Genomic DNA, 17,232 nt, shown 5'->3' with positions numbered 1-17,232 from the left:
TCTAGTTACAGTTTAATTAGAGGAAGAGTTCCTGCAGTGCACGGTAGCAGTTTCTGAACAGTTATCAAATGCAAAACATTAGTCCTCCAAGACTAAACCCCATCAGCTTGCTTTCTGGATACAGACGGATAAGGTGCTCCTTCTTCAGCTATGTATAGCAGTCGGCTAGCAGTACTCAGCCTTTGCATGGGCAGGTCCACCTTAGTGGGATTCCTTTCATTACAGAGGTTGACAACTAACTAGCCTGATCACCTTCAATATAAAAATTCAACAGCCACCTGTCCCTTATGAGGATCAGTAAGAAGCAATCCACGCACGCTCTCTAACTTCATGCTTGCTTCTTCCAAGATGGCACAATGTCTAAGCAGGGGTCTCCCCCTTTCCTGGGACAGGTAGGGGAGAGAATACAAATCTACCCCTCAACCACTCATTCTGCATTCGTGCAGTTTTGCAAAGTGTTCAGGTACCTGTGATGAGCATATTACAAATACCTACATGACTTAAGCGGTCAGACTCAGGTATTCAGAACCAAGGAAATAGACTCAGACTTTAAGGGCAGAAGGGACCATCATGATCATCTAGTCTGACCTCCTGCACGCTGCAAAACAATAAGCCAGCTCCAAGCACACAGAAGCACCCAGCACAAGATGCTACATTAAAAAAAGAGGCATTGAATCAAGAAATTAAGGCTGTAGTTGAGTTTCACAGAAAGGAACCCAAGCCACTGAGGCTTTCCCAGTCTAACAAGAGCCACACACACGTAATCAGCCCTTCAAAAACAGCCTCCTGTGGCAACACCGCCATTTCTAGGCAAGTTAACAGCGGAGAAAGGGGGCGATCCCCCTCTGCTCCTCACCTGACATACCAATACTCAGTTTCCCCACCACATAGCGCCTCTGGTGACATACCGTAAGGACGCTTGCAGGAGTCAAATACTTACTCAGCTCACTCTTCTTCTTGGCCACAGCCTTCTTCCTGGCAGCTCCGTCGTGCTTTGTCTCTTCTTGGGTTACCAGAGCTTCTGCTTTTTTGACAGCAACAGAATGAACTACAGGAGCACTTTGTAGCGTGCCGACCGGTGGGACTGCCACAATAGGCACTTCTTTGGCAGCTACCTCCAAGACTGGAGAAGATTTTGATACAGAGACTGATGGAGAAGTAACAAGGGGGGGAGCTGGCTCAACCTTGGCCACCTTCTTTTCCTTCTTCTTCTTGTCTTTAGGTGACGGAGCAGGTTTCTCCTTCTCCTGAGGGGGAGCCGAAACCGCCAGAATAGGAGACTCAATGATCACTGGCTCAGACACCGCAACAGGTTCAGGGTCTACTTCCTTGGGAGCGTCAGTCACATCCGGAACCAGCTCCTGCTCAGGTATTTTCCCATTCGGTTTCTCCTCTTTTTTCTTGGCCTTTCCTTTCTTCTCAACAGGTTTCTCTTTCTTTTTCTTTTCCACTTTGTGCTGCTGCGTTTTCTCGAGCTCCTTGCGTTGCTTAGCCAGGGCTTCCTCGTAAGAGGTCTCCTTCATGGAGAAGGTGGATACCAGGAAGATCCCAATAGCTGAAATCACCATGAAACCACCAAAGACCATAACACCCAGCGTCTGAGGATCGTACAAATCCATCCTGGCTTATTTCTCTCTACCTGCAAGACACAAGGACAAAAGTTAGTGCTAAGATATTGCTTCCCAGCACCAGCTCTACTGCGGTGGAGGTGGGGAGGGGGGTACATGTGTGCGTAAGTAACACTTGTTTTTATTGCATAGCCACCAAAGGGTGAGGCCCCATTATTCTAAGCACTGTACAAAAACGCAGAAGAAAATCCACATCCCAGCAAGCTACAAAACTAAGTGTGTGTCAGACTGGAAAAGATGTGGTGAAGAGCAGCTTAAACGAGTTGATTTCTTAGGCTACAGTCAGCCAACGATCTAGAGGTTTTAAAGAAGCTCATTCATTACACAATGTCCAAGTGTGCATATAGTAGGATAAAACCGGGACATGAGGCATCAAGAGTCTTGTACTCCTTCCCTTCCAGGTCTAGTGAACCCAGAAACATGTTCAGCATTTTAGATGCTAAAGGGAAATACCCACTTGCAATCAGGTAAAGTTTTTCACACATCCTTTAGCAATAGAATGCTACCTTATGGGTATACAGAATCATAGAAGTGCTGGAAGGGACCTCAGGAGACCATCTAACCCACCCACCCACCCCCGTGCTGAGGCAATACCAAGTATACCCAGATTATCCCTGACAGCTGTTTGTCCTGCCTATTTCTTAAAAAACCTCAAAAGATACAGATTCCACAACCTCCCTTAGAAACCTGGTCCAAGGCTTAACTATCCTTATAGTGAGGGAAAACTTTCTATTATCTAACCTCAATCTCCCTTGCTTAAATTTAAGCCATTTTCTTCCTGTCCTACCTTCAGGGGACACGGAGAACAACTGATCACTGTCCTCTTTGTTACAGCCCTTAACATATTTACATTACAAGAGAACAAGCCAATGTCAAGACTTCTTTGCATGATCCCTGTTACAGCCAAGTGGGTATTAATAACCTACAACAAGAATTATTCTCTGCAGCAGTATGTAATCCTCACTATAGACATTAGAGCCAGTCCTTTAACTATGCTTGAGACCTGTATTAGACACAAAATCAAAGTGCAAGTCCCAGTTATTCGAACCCATGTTTTCTGTGTGGGTACACAGCCAGTCTGCAGGCATGAAACTGCAAGAAGATAAATTAAAGTGACCATACGTACTGGTTTTACCAGTACAGTACTGGTTTTTTGAACATTGGCCTGGTTAGTTGTGAGATGTAACCAGTACAGTTTAGGACTACAAAATCAAAAATTATTAATTTATCAAAAAAGATTGAGTACATCAAATCAATCCTTGATGAACCAGCCTAAATCAATTTTATTAGTTTATCCTAGTTTTAGTTTTATTTTACACGACGGTTCTCGTCGTTGGATCTCGGCAATACTCGGCATTCAGCACACACACTCTCACTATATTGTGGCCGCGGCGACTCTTCGATAATACTCCCGCGCATTACATAGAGCCCGACCGTGGGAACTCGATGATGACATCATCACATAGAGCCCGCCAAAAATCGACCAATTTTAAATGTCCTGGTTTTAAATTTGAAAAAAAATGGTCACCTTAAGATAAATACATATATTTGACTGCTAAACTAACCAAATCGAGCAGTGCAAAGCAGAGACCAGCCTGTATTCTTGATTTTATTAAAAGTTAAAGTTTAAAATTAAATATACACAAGTTAAGAGGGAAAGTACGGTACATCTGGGGTCAGGCTGCAGTTACCAGGGATTGCAGGTATCAGTTACAAGGTTCACAAGATACATACACAGCCCATAACCAGCATAGACCCAGATTGGGGTGTGGGGTTTTTAAAGTGTCAGTGGATAAGTGGGCTCGGGTACGCCACCCATGGAATGTATTAAGAGTCCGAGTCAGTATCAGTGTAGTGAGTAAGGACACCTCTCCCCAGCCCAATCTTTTTTTTTTTAAATAAGAGACGTATCAACACCCCTTGCCCCAGTGTGCTAGTTTATTCAATGTCTCTAGCACTTATTCCAATTGCAGCAGGTAGGGGTTTCAGTTACTGGGGCTATAAACACAAGTTAGAGCTGCTACACCTATGCAGCATGCAGGACAGCTTCCCGCCTACTCCAGGAGTTGCAGCCTCCTGGCAGACCCCCTCCGCTGGGATCCACCGGGCTACAACTTTCGAAAGCAGAAGCCAGGGCCAGTTCGCGCAAAGCTGCCAATCCTGGCTCTGCAGATGCCCCCTAGGCTGTGGGGGATTCCCTCCCCCACCTCCCACCCGACCCCGGGTGGAGGGACAGCATGCCGTTCACAGCTGCATGGTGTGGAGCTGCACTACGTTGTGTTGCCTGAGCACAGTGGCAATTACACAGACCCACAGAGACAAGGTTGCTCAAGTGTATTTCTCGAGATATAAGCCCTGAAAGGCAATAAATGGTAAATTAAGACAATGGTCACACGCGACACCGGCGAGCCCATGGCCAGCACAACTCTCACCCCACACTCGCTGTCAATTCAGCCATGCCCTCAGCGTACAGCAAGAGCCAAGACACACACTGCAACTCACAACTAAAGCCCGAAGGAACCATTCGGATCATCTAGTCAGACTTCCCTGCAAAGCACAGGTCACCTAACCTCACCCGGCGGTTCTTGCGGCCAGCCCATACTTCTGATTAGCCTACGGCACGTATCTCAGAACAATTACCAGCTTTGATTTAAAGACTACAACCGATGCAGAATCCACTACTGCAGGGGTGCCCACCCTCCAAGATTGGCCTGGAGTCTCTAGGAATTAAAGATCAGTCTTTAAAGGAGTGGTCCCCAAACTGGAGGAGCGTTCGTTTAGGGGAGATGCAGCAGAGCTCAGGCCAGCCCCTAGAGGGGGGCAGGAAGGCAGCACCATCTAGCCCCGCTCTACCCCCAGCTACAGGCCCCAGCTCTCATTCCCTCTCTGCCCCCAGGCCAGCTCCACCTTCAGTCCCAGTTCCTCCCGCATCCCCAGTTCTGCCCAAGCTCCTCTGCTGAACCAACTGTACAGTAATGCGGCGGGGGGGGGGGGGGGGCGCTGACAGATTCCATTACTGGTGGGGGGTGGTCACAACAGGAAAAGTTTGGCACCGCTGCTTTAAAGATTATGTCATGTGATGAAACCTCCAGGAAATATGTCCAGCCAAAACTGGCAACCCTACCTAAGTAAGTTGTTCCGACGGTTAATTACCTTCACTGTTAAAAATCTGCAACTTAAATTCAGGTTAGAAATGTCTAGCTTCAGCGTCCAGCCACTGGATCTCACTGTGCCTTTTTCTGGTAGATTATAGAGCCCTCTGCTATCAGAAATCTCTTTCCCCTCCCTCCCCCAGTACTTGTAGGCCACGACCAAGTCACCTCTTAACGCTCTCTGGGATCAGCAACAGAAAACTGAGCTTCTGAAGTCTCACTAAAGAGTCATGTTTTCCAGACCACGAGTCATTCTTGCAGCTCTTTTCAAGATCTTTTTGAAGCGCTGACAACAGAACTGGCCACAGTTTTCCAGTCCCTGAATCACTTTCAGTTTGATTCACTATATAGCATTACGAATATGTCTACGGACTACGCTGAGTAGGGCGGCCCCAGCCCCAGAATAACGGCCATTCCAGTACGTCTGGGGACAGCATGGGCCCACTCCTGCCTGCATACCCCTGTAACGTCACACACACAGTCCATGTGAGGTCCCATCGCACAGACAATGCCTTTTTCAGAACCTGCTGCTCCGCCCACACCTGCGTGACCTTCTCCACGGTGTGTCTGTAAGGTCACGCCAGAGAGAGACAAAACGATGTTCCCCATGCAGTGTGACGATACCGGACATCCAGTACCGGGCAGGGAAAAGCCTGTCCAAAGACAGGACTAGACAACTTCAAACTGGACAAACGGCCAGCCTACTGTTGATATAGGGTTCATCATCAATGTGGATGAAAAGTCTATTTTATTTAAATTGGAATTTTAAAAAAAAATCATTTAAATTACATATTTTAAAAAAAAATAGCTTATTTTCAAATTCAATTTGAAATTGACAACCTATGTTAAGGTCTAAACTTACTAATCATTTAAATACATTTTATAAAGGCTGCATCAAGGAGCACTCCTCACGTTTTAATGAGCTAAAGGGTGCTGCTCTTTTAATTTATAAAGACTTGGGGTGGACAGACAACAAGACAACTTTAACTTTTGACATCAGCTCAAGCTTTATAAATATGACACAATGTCCTGTCCTGCATGATGTAATTATTTTCAGTCTTTCCAATGGAGCGAATGCTAGTATTTACATTTCTCCAAGGGTCAGTACTTGGAGTTTGTTGTGCAGAAAAGCTTTTGCCTTAATTGCTTCTGGTTTCAGTACAACAAGCACATGCAGAGAATGTTTTCTTTAAGTTGAGAAACCGATTGGGCGTTTAAGCAGCAGGAAAGCTTGTTTTCTTCAAGCCTGTAAAAGCGGGTGGGGGGAAGAACAGTTAGAAGAGGAGGAGTGTGACGGGTTCGGTCACAGAGACCCCCTTAGGACTCTAACCTGATGTGCTGGAATTACCTCTGAGCCCATTTTCCCTGCCAGCTTGGGACTCCAGAACCCTGCCTTGTTGAGCCAGACACACTAGCCTGCTGCAACACAGTCCATGCCCCCAAAGCTGCAGGCTTTAACCAAAATCTGCTCAGTAGGTCATCTAGCTCCAGCACCCAGACACCCAGCTCCCAATGGGATCCAAACCCCAAATAAATCGGTTTTACTCTGTATAAAGCTTACACAGGATAAACTCATAAATTGTTCACTCTCTAACACACCGTTGGAGAAAGATGCACAGCTGTTTGCTCCCCCAGGTATGAATCACTTACTCAGAGTTCATTAATAAACAAAAGCGATTTTACTAAGAATAAAAAGTAAGATTTAAGTGGTTTCAAGTGATACCAGACAGAACAAAGTAAGTCACCAAGCAAAATAAAGCAAAAACACGCAAGTCTAAGCCTAATACATGAAGAAACTGATTACAGGTAAAATCTCACCCTCAGAGATATTCCAATAAGCTTCTGTCACAGATTAAGTATCAGAGGGGTAGCCGTGTTTGCTGCTTTTACAGATCCAGACTAAGAGTCCTGTGGCACCTTATAGACTAACAGACGTTTTGGAGCATGAGCTTTCGTGGGTGAATACCCACTTCCGACCCATGGATCCGACGAAGTGGGTATTCACCCACGAAAGCTCATGCTCCCAAACGTCTGTTAGTCTATAAGGTGCCACAGGACTCTTTGCTGCTTTCACAGATTAGACTCCTTCCTAGTCTGGGCCCAATCCTTTCCCCGGTACAGTCCTTGTTAGTTCCAGCAGACATCTTAGGTGGAAACTAGGGGTGTTCTCATGACTGGCCGCCCCCTTTGCTCTGTTCCACCCTTTTTATAGCCTCGGCACAAGGTGGGAATCTTGTCTCTCTCTGGGTTCCCACCCCTCCTTCTAAATAGAAAAGCACCAGGTTTAAGATGGATTCCAGTATCAGGTGACATGGTCACATGTCCTGTGGGACCCCAGTCTCCATTCTTCCAGGGCTGGCCTGCACATATCCAGGAAGGTTTGCAAGTAAACAGAGCCATTTACAGGTCATTGATTCTGAAGCACCCTTAATGGCTAGCACTTAACATGGTGGTCCCCAACCTTTTCGTCTGGCGGGTGCCAGACGAAGGACCACGGCGGCGGTGGAGCACCTGCCGAAATGCCGCCGAATTTCTGCAGCATTTTGGCGGGGACGCTTCTCGATGACGCCGCTTGTCGGCGGCAAGCAGCGTCATCGAGAGGCGTCCCCACCAAAATGCCGCTGAAATTCGGCGGCATTTCAGCAGGTGCTCCACCGGGGGTCAGGACGTGGGCACATTTAGCTGCGCCCGCGGGCACTGCGTTGGGGACCCCCGACTTAACATGTTTACATCAGTGATACAAGTTTATATCTTATTCTCCTAACTCCAGACATCGAAATAATATATGCAAACAAATAGGATGAACACACTCAGTAGATCACAAGCTTTGTAATGATACCTTACAAGAGACCTTTTGCATGACGCATATTCCAGTTACATTATATTCACACTCATAAGCATATTTCCATAAAACATTATGGAGTGCAACGTCACAATGAGATCTACTAAAATTCTAAAAACCCTGAAGGACATGAATTTTCAAAAAAGTATTCAGGCACCTGAAGATGCAAATGGGAGCTTCTGAAACCACTCCTAAAACATCTGTCTGCATCTTTAGGTGTCCAAATAACAGAAAAATCTGGCTCTTGCGCCAAAAAAAACAACAACAATTAATTTACTAATCACAGTTAATATTTCCTGTATTTAATAAGTCAGTTTTAAATGCAAATTATGTTTTGATACACTCACTTTCTTTGTATGTACCCAGCACATTTAAGGTAATTTTTATTTAACTAATAAAAACAAATTTTAAAATGTTTTGGTACATTTTAATTGAATTCCAATTCCCATTCAAGTACAGCTTGACCCAAACCAACTAGTAAAATAGTGCAGCATTCACCAATTTCTAACCAAAAAATCTGAGTGTGTGTGTGTTAAACTGCTTAAATAAATGTGCATGGAAATAGTGTATCACACATGTAGCAAACAGTAGCAACAAATTTAGTGTAAAGGATGTATCTGGTTGTGATTAGACCAAATATTTATCAAACAAACCAATGAGAATGAAACTCTTTTTAGGAAAAGAATTAAAGGGCAAAACAAGATGAAAATCAATTATTTCAGTCAAGGTTTCCTCCTTGCTGGTTTAAAAATCAATCCACCCTATTGTTTAGTACTGTGTTGCGTAGATATGTTTATTAGATATTTACATTATGATTTTTAAAATACTCAGTTTTAATTTAGTCAACTTGGCAGTCTTTTCCCATCCAGTGGATTGGTCAGGTCTCATGCTGTCGGCTAGTTACCAGAGGCTATCGAATGCATTATGCACCTCCAAGATGTTCTGTCCTGAACCAAAACTGGCACGTTACAAAAAGTCAGAGGTCTGTGAGGGGCAGTTGTCTATTGACACCAGACATTCATTGTGTTTTAGGTCTTTTGGGGGCGGGATTTAAAGGGCCTGGGGCTCCCAGCAGCGGCCGCAGCCCAGGTCTCTTTAAATCACCGCTGGAGCCCTGCCGCCGCTACCCTGGGGCTCGGGTGGCGCTTTAAAGGGCTCGGAGCTCTGGACACTGCAGGGAGCCCCAGGCCCTTTAAATCACTGTCGGAGCCCTGCCGCTGAACCCCGATATAACGCGGTTTCACCTATAACGCTGAGAGATTTTTTGGCTCCTGAGAACCGCATTATGTCAGGGTAGAGGTGTATGGGCAAACATGGAGGCAGAGGATCCAGGCTGGAGAGATGTTGGCAGAAGCGGGGGCTACAGAATCAGTGTTCAGAGCTCCCTCTAGAGAGGTACGGATGCCCAGAGGAGAAAGCTTTAAACCCATATTCCAGCTTCCTCTGCCTGGTTCTCAGAAAATCTCACGTGAAGCTGGAAGAGCCCAAAGACCTTAGAGTGCCAGCTGGAGGAATTCTCCTCTGGGAATGTCAGTCTAGGTTGCAGCAAGGTCCATGGTACAGATTATTTAAGGTTATTTAGTGGGAGAGTTGTGAAATTAAACACTATAAGTCACGTCTAACTTCAGCTCAATTGGCACTGTCACTTTATCAGTGTCTATAATTTGTTGGCTAATGAATGCTCCGAAATCCGTATAAAGCTGTATTTCTAACCTTCGTGGCTAAGAAGGGTCTCTTCTCTCACTCATAAGGGCTAGGAACGCTGGGTTCTTAAGAGTAGATCACCAATCCATTTCACAAAGTCCTTTTTTAAAAATCATCTTCCCACATCTATCAGCCACTAGTGGTAGATTAAGGCCTGGTCTACACTGGGGGAGGGGGTCGATGTAAGATACGCAACTTCAGCTATGGGAATAGCGTAGCTGAAGTCGATGTATCTTATTTCGACTTACCTCCCGTCCCCACGGCGTGGGATCGATGGCCGCGGCTCCCCCATCAACTCCGCTTCCACTGCTCGCCCTAGTGGAGTTCAAGTCGACGGGAGCACGTTCGAAGATCGATATATTGCGTCTAGACAAGAGCAATATATCGATCCCCGATAGATCAATCACTACCCACCGATCCGGTGGGTAGTCTGGATGTACCCTTAGATTTGCCAGTGACAAATTTAGGAGTAACGACGCTGCCTTCCAACACAGGTTGATAGGGCTCTGCCCTGAGACTCTGAAGACCTGGATTCCTTCCCCAGTTCTGCTAGTGACCTGCTGGATGACCCCAGGCAAGTCACTTCCCCACCCCGTGCCTCAGCTTCCCCTCCCACCCTCTGTCTTTTCTATTTAGGTTGTAAACTCTTGAGGGCAAGAGCATCTTACTACAGCAATGTCTTCATTGCCGACGTGTGCACACCAGGGCTTGTAAGGGAAGCCAGGCCCTTCCTCGCCTCTGGGTTGCAGTCCAGGGACCCCTGAATGGGCAGCCAAGGCCTGGCTACAGACTTAATGCCACCTTCCCAGGATTACTTTCTGCCTTGCACTGCCTTGGGCCTTAGCTCCAGCCTCATCCTGGGTTCCCAGCACATCAGCCCAGCTCTCTCTAAGCCTCTTTCCCAGGCTCCCTGCGGCGCTTCACAGCTCTGTCTGCCACCCAGCTGGTTCTGCTGAGTTTCCTCCTCTCCCAGGGCAGTCTCTGACTCAGCAATGGACCCCGGGCGGGCTCACTTCCTGCCGCTTTGCTTCCAGTGTGGGGTTGGTACATCCCACCATAAATAAGCACTAGTTATCTTGCTATTTAAAAACAACCCCACCCACCCATTTCGGCCATAAGAACACAGCCCATGTTCGTACAGCGCCTAACACGAGGAAGCTCTATCGTGATGTTACCGCAATACTAAATGTTACTGTTTCCAGCCCCACCATGTCTCCCATGGGATCATAGGGTCAGAAGGGACCACAAGGGTCATCTAGTCTCATGCCAAGTATATTTTAATTTTGATTTAGCCAGGGACTTTGAAGCACACAGACAGACATTTGCTAGATGGTTCCCGCCTCCCAAGCCCATCTAATTGGAGAGGCTGGTCCAAGGTGTTTGAAAGGAAACAAAACTTTTCCTGCAAGAGTTCCCAAAAGAAATTAGTCTGTAGAGCAGCAGTTCTCAAACTCCACTGCACCATGAACCCCCTTCTGACAACAAATACTACTACACAACTCCAACAACCGAAGCCCAAAGCCACCGCAGCCCTGCCGCCCTGGGGGCCCACAGCTGAAGCCCAAGGGCTTCTGCCCTGCGCAGGAGACACATAACGTTAGGCCCCCTTCCCAGGGGCTTTGGCCCTGGGGGGTGGGGCTCAGTCTTTGCCTTCAGCCTCAGCCCTGGGCCCCAGCAAGTCTAACACCAGCCTTAGCCACCCCAGTTTGAGAACCCCTGCTGTAGCGCTTAAAAAAAAAAAGACGTTTTACTCCTGCTTCCAGCTAATCATAAGCAACCTTAATTAGGAACCTGCTACTCCCTAGCTCCACAACAACATATATGACAACTACACTCGGCTGCTGAGCTTCATAGAGAGCCTCATCCCTTCAATTATACTCAAAGGAGGGCAGACCAAGACGACAGAAATAAGGCATTTTTAATAATCACTAGGCAATAGCCAGCCTTAAGGTTTGTCCTCTCCAGCATATGAAGTCAAAGGGCCTAAGTCCTGCAGAGAGTTCAGCATTGACTTAAATGCAACTCAGATGCACGTCTTCCCTGTATTAAATACAGCCGGACCAGGTCAGCTGACTCAGGCTCATGCTGCGGGGCTGTAAAGTTATACTTTCCAAAGATACCTACAGCAACGTGGTCATCATTAAAAACTCAGGCTCGATGGGGGTTGGACTAGATGACCTCCTGAGGTCCCTTCCAACCCTGAGATTCTATGATGGCTCCTTAATACCAAAGGATGTAGGTTTCCAGGAGTAACTGACTTTCGTAAGTGATCGCCAACTACCTCAGAGCAGTATCTGTGATATTGCAGCTAGTTCCTGTAGTCAGAGTGTGAGTGGATGGAGTATCTTGTTTCACAGCATGGTAACCTTGGACTAATGCAATAATGCCAGAGATGAAGGAGCTGTTTTGTAATATCAAAGATGGCGCCATAATTCACAAACAGTTCTAGTGACACCAGAAAGTGAAAGACACAAAAGGAATCCCAGGAGGAGTCTTCCAAGCTGATTTACTGCCGTGTTTAGCAGCATAACAACCAGGGATGATTTTAGCAGAACAGAAGCCAAAGTTTAAAAATCAAGAAGTAAATTCCAATAGAATGGCAAACTAAGACCTGATCCTGCAGAACTTTATTCACACTGGTAGTTGTTACTTATGAGTAGTTCAATTAACACCTGTGGAGAATAGGTGCATAAAAACTTTGTGCAAATTAGTTTGCCGTAGCAAGACAACAGTTATTAAGAAAGCCAACAACTCAGGGACAAGAAAACAGCTACATTTGATGTAGAAATTAAAAGTGCTACTGAACTCCAACCCCACTCTAATGGGGAGCCCCCCTCCACCCACTAGTTTTTAAAATGGAAGCCCCTAACCTTGTCAATTTAAAAAACCCACATTTAAAAACTTGCACAATGGGTGGAGGGAGGATATTTATTGCAGAGAAAGTCACATCTCACTGATCACACCCTCCATACTTTACTTTATTCTCACCATCAGTTGCGAGAGAAGGCCCCCCTCCCTTCCCACAAAGGCTTTTGAAGTTAAAGTACACAAGGGAAAAAAAGTTACACTTGAGCTACCAAGTGAACTGGAGTCACTCTCTGTCCAGCTCCACAGCCATGCATGACTGCAGGCAACAGAGCCGCCTTCGGCTGACGGAGCCACCTCAAACAGGTTAAAAAGCGTATTTCACACAAATCCATGGAGGTGGATGCTGATTGACCATCCAAACCTTACACTGAGTGTTCTGCTTCTTTGGTATCCTAAGAGACAGTCTCATTCTTCCAAACACAGGAGGCGATAATATGCTTTAAAAAACTCAAGTCTGGAGTATTCAAAAGGTCAGTTACTCTAGCACTAGTCTTTACTCTTATTGTCCCATTAACATCACTGGGCCTCTGCAAAGAGAGTGTGATCCTGATCCTGCAAACAGAAACTTTCAAGGGATTCTGGCAACATCATAAGCCAGAAAGGGACGCCGGAGTGGTTTGTTAATGCACAGATGATACCTCCGACAGAGCCTTACCCCATTGCACACACTTCTGGAAGGAAGATGCTGCCATGGCTTAAGGAGGAGAGACGTATACACCTCTCTCAGATCCGCTCAATTTTTACATATTAACATTCCAAACAGGCATTTAATATTGTTCAGTACTGACAATGAGACGCAGTGACCTTTCAGACAAGAGACCCCACCCCCGTATTACAGTTATAAGTTACTTAAGCTTGCGTAGGCACTTTTAACGAGCCACCGCAAAAGCTAGGCAGCTGCAGCTGTGTAGTGGTAGCTTTACACTTTATTTTTCCCCCGGTATATTTTTGTAGCTTTTACTAAAAGGAGTTGAACAGGCCCCTGTTAGGCAACATTTTAAGACCCTATTTTTAATCACATTTTTAGAGTCCTTGAAATGTTATCACAAACCCCCAAAAAAGGCAGCGGTTCAATGTCAGACCTCAAAAGCAGCCCCTCAGCTCTCATAAGTAAATGATTTTTGGCAAGGAAACAGTCTGGAATTCAATTCCAAAGGGTTATTTTTGTAAAAGGGATGATTGCTCCCTTCATTCTCTTCACTGTGTTTGCTCCAGCAAGATGTACTCTTGTTATTTTCTAGATGTTACAATGACAGTAGCTTTTCCTGATCGTTCTCTTTAAAGAGCTACGGTCTTTGTAAAACTACGATCAATACAAATCATGTTACTAAGTAAGTTTAGACTTAGGATAACCATGGAAGTTGAGGTTCACAAAGAGAATTAGACCTCTAGATTTCTCCCTGTCAAGGCAGGATAATTATCCTACTACATATCTGGCAGTGCTGTGCTTGGTCTAGTGCAGTGGTTTTTCACCTTTTTTCATTTGCAGGTCCTAAAACATTTTGAATGGAGGTGCGGAGCACTTTGGAAATCTTAGGCATAGTCCACAGATTCTCAGGGATCCACAAGTTGAAAAACACTGGTCTAGTGTTAAGGATACCAAACAGTGGAATTTTCACATCTTCCCTTGGAAGGAATCCTCCAGTAGCTATTGTTAAAAAGTTTGCGATAGTCTGCTGAAGTCTTCCAATATACATCTCCCTTCTTCGTGGCTAGGGCCTTCTAGCATTTGTAGCTTCAGGTGACTACAGAGTATTTCAAGTAAGAAGGTGTTATGAAAGATTTATGCTACCTTTGTACCTGTCTCATTTATTTTGTTGTTCAGATGTGATCGGACATCAGTTCTGGTCACCTTATTCAAGAAGAATGCCATACTCCAGAGGCAGCCACATTAGAGCTACTTGGCACAAGACTATTATTCTGCTTCTACATTATGTATACCCAACCCAAAGAGACCTCTCACTGCAAGCTCATTGGTACTTTTCTATACTCACTCTCTCTCTTAAGGCCGTCATTAGAACTTTGTTCCTTCCTGTAGATATCTGGTTCTTCTTCTACACAACCCCAGATGCACTGGTTGCATAGAATACTTAGCTTTTCTATTGCACTTTTCTCAAAGCACTTTACAAAAGGAAGTCAGTATCAGTATCCCCATTTTACAGATGGGGAAACTGAGGCGGAAAAGTGACACAGCTTGCCCAAGGTCACCCAGCAGGCCAGTCGTAGAGCAGGAATAGAACACAGATCTGAGTCTCAGTCCAGTGTCCTGTCCTCTAGGTCCCAGTCATTCAACTGACAACATGCAGGCAAGCCTGACTGGTCATACAGTCAATTACAGAATCAGAGCCCTACTTGCTATTTCACTCTGTATAGTTTCTCTGTTCTAACTAAAAAAAGAACAGGAGTACTTGTGGCACGTTAGAGACTAACAAATTTACAAGTACTCCTGTTCTTTTTGCAGATACAGTCTAACACGGCTGCTACTCTGAAATCTGTTCTTCCTGGTTTTCGCATCTCTAGCATCCTCTCTGTACTGTATTGCTATGGTCATTTAATTCTGCACCAGTCAATGGCTCATTTTATGGGTTAACACAGCTGAAAGCCTTTGTTCCCTTAAAAAAGAAATCCTGTCATGGTTGTGACCTCTTGTAACTATATTTAATCAGATTACAGGATTTCACCAGATCAGTTCCAACTATGGTCAAAGGAATTTGTTTCAAATATTTGCAGCAGATGGGATTGTTAAAAGTTTGCCATGACTGTTTCAGTGGGGAGAGGTTAGCTCTGAGGACAATCTATTCAGAGACAGCAGCCTCTCAGCTACTACAGCTCCGTGTCCAGGGTAACTCCTTGTCGGGTATGCCAGATAAAGAGAAAACTTTTACCTGTCCAGGATTTCATAAGACCAGCTACATCAGAGGCTACACAGAAGCACAATGCACATCTGTAGCTAACCCATTTGTTAAGCAAATATTGCCTTTGAGGTGAATCCTTCTCCCTGGGTTGTGAAACCCTTACCCTGGTATCCCCCCCTCCGTTAAGCTTCTGGCGGAGGGAAATGCAGACATTCCTCAGTTTCCCCGAAGATAACACTTCGGTCTTTATTTGGGGCAGCCTTGTGATTGCACCAAGGGAGAGCAGCGGCCAGGGCTCGGCCACTAATCCATCAGGAAGCCGGCAGCAGCCAGAGCCAGCGGCCCACGATCGGGGAGGGGTTGCCAGCGACTGCAGGCGAGGGACACACGGGGGGAGGATCGGGGACTCCCCGAGCACTTTCAAGGAGCGGGCAGAGCTCCTGGCTAGCCACCCCCGCTTTGCAAGCGCTGAAGCGAAGGGCCTGGGGACGTGGGTTCTGAACAGCAGAAGAGGAAACAAGCACTGGCGATGGAGCGGGCTCCGTCCGCTGTGCCCTGGGTCCGGGGCAATGTGAGCGCTCCTCCTCCCCGACTGAACACGTCGTCACTCCGCACCGCCTCTGGCACAGCGCGGTCCCATTCATCCGGAAGGGACCGGCCCCCCCGCAAACCCAGCCGCTTATGAAAGCGGCGGCTCGGCAGACAGGGCACGGATCGCCCCGGGGAGGAGAGGGGGAGGCGAAAACTCCGCCTTAAATTGTTCTGCAAACTCCGCCGCCACGTTTTAATCCCCTTCTCCCCCGGCAGCCTGCCCCCCGGCGCCCCAGGCCAGGGAGAGGCGTGCACACGGATCTGGGGCACGAAGCCGCAGTTCGTGACGTCCCTGCAAAGCCCGAAGCCGCCCCAGTGCCCACCTTTCTAGCCCCCTGCTCCAAGAGGATCGCAGTCCAGGGGCCGCCTCACCGCGGCTCTCACGCCAACCCGGTCCCTGGCTCCACGCAACGATCCAGCCCTGGCTTAAGGCTTCCAGGAGGCATTTAAATCCCCTGGAGACTTCCAGTCAAGCAACGTCAGCTGTGAGCGCTCCTGCCATGTAACCCTTTCCTGCTCCAGCTGTGAACGTGGCCGGAGCCACACAACTTCACCCGGCGCTTCCAAGGGGAAACGGACCACTCGCTACCGGGGGCGGGGGGAGAGATGCTGCTGGGTAGGCGCGTAGTGTTAGCCGGGGGGTTCCCCCATTAGATCTAGGGGGGAGAGGTATCGCTACCCTCTGCGCCACCACACACACACACACACACCCCACACCGGTTCTGATTCTGTCCCACTTCGCTTCAGCCGCCGCTGGGGGGTGTCCCGGCCCGGCGTGCTTTGGAACGCTGAGGAGGAACCCTATGGAACGCTGCGGGGACCCTATGGAACGCTGACCCGGGCTCATGGAACGCTGACCCGGGCTCATGGAACGCGGAGCGCCCCAGAGTTCGGAAGGCTGGCGCTGGCAGGCTGAGATCCCGGCCACCGGCCTCGCTGCAAGCAGGGGCAATGGGGGGAGGGTGGCGTTGGGGGTTCCACTTTCCTACCTGACTGGAGCCTCCGACTTCGCTCTCTCGCCCCGGCAACGAGACGCCCCGTTCCAAGCTCTGCAGCTGCCAATGCGACGCCCAGGCTGCAGGAGACAGCGCCTCCGGCCGGGTGATGCGCCCTACTGCCCTTGCCCCGTCCGGTGCCCGAAGCCCCCCAACACCCCTCCGCCGCTCGCCGCCTCTGTGGAGTCGTGGCACTTTTTCCTCTACGCTGGCACGGAGCCTTTCCCAAGGCTTCCCTCCACCCCGCCCCCGCCGCTCAGCATGGGCCTGCTGCGGTTGGTGCCAGCCCCGCCAGTCAAGCCTGCGGCGGCCCAGTGAGCGAGAAGACAGCTGGAGGGAGGGCTCCAGGACTCGTGCGAGTGGACGAGCAGGGAGGCCAATGGGGCAGCTGGAGGCGAGTGGAATTATGGGAGTTGTAGTTTGCCAGCTGCAGGCTTTGCCCTGGAGAGTAGCCCCAAGGAAGGGCATTCCCTTTTACACCTGCTAGTTCCACACGCTTTACTAGGGCATCCTGGAGTCTCCTCTGCGCTGCACCCGGCCTCTCCAGGCTCCGACCTTCTCTGTCAACTGGGTGGGTGGCAGGAGTGAAAATAAAAG

General features: G+C 47.8%; 1 protein-coding gene across 5 annotated transcripts in view; it reads right to left on the bottom strand.

Moving 5' to 3' along the window:
* RRBP1 (ribosome binding protein 1) overlaps positions 1-16,841 on the bottom strand; it is a 58,760-nt gene extending 41,919 nt beyond the window's left edge. Inside the window, exons 1-2 of one of the 5 annotated variants that reach the window (XM_039531107.1) lie at positions 16,630-16,841; positions 941-1,639 (exon numbers count right to left, since the gene is read on the bottom strand). In XM_039531107.1, the coding sequence (XP_039387041.1) occupies positions 941-1,619 (679 nt within the window). In that variant the 5' untranslated portion in view covers positions 1,620-1,639; positions 16,630-16,841. Of the gene's footprint in view, positions 1-940; positions 1,640-15,963; positions 16,079-16,629 lie in introns of those variants that run through there. The other 4 variants (XM_039531106.1, XM_039531105.1, XM_039531102.1 and 1 more) reach the window with 4 other exon arrangements.
* Positions 16,842-17,232: the final 391 nt, after the last annotated feature.

The sequence above is a fragment of the Mauremys reevesii genome, linkage group 3, assembly GCF_016161935.1.
Source record: "Mauremys reevesii isolate NIE-2019 linkage group 3, ASM1616193v1, whole genome shotgun sequence".
NCBI classification, from domain to species: Eukaryota; Metazoa; Chordata; order Testudines; family Geoemydidae; genus Mauremys; species Mauremys reevesii.
Note: the sequence above shows the minus strand (reverse complement) of the source record. Positions and strands in the feature narration are given on the sequence as shown.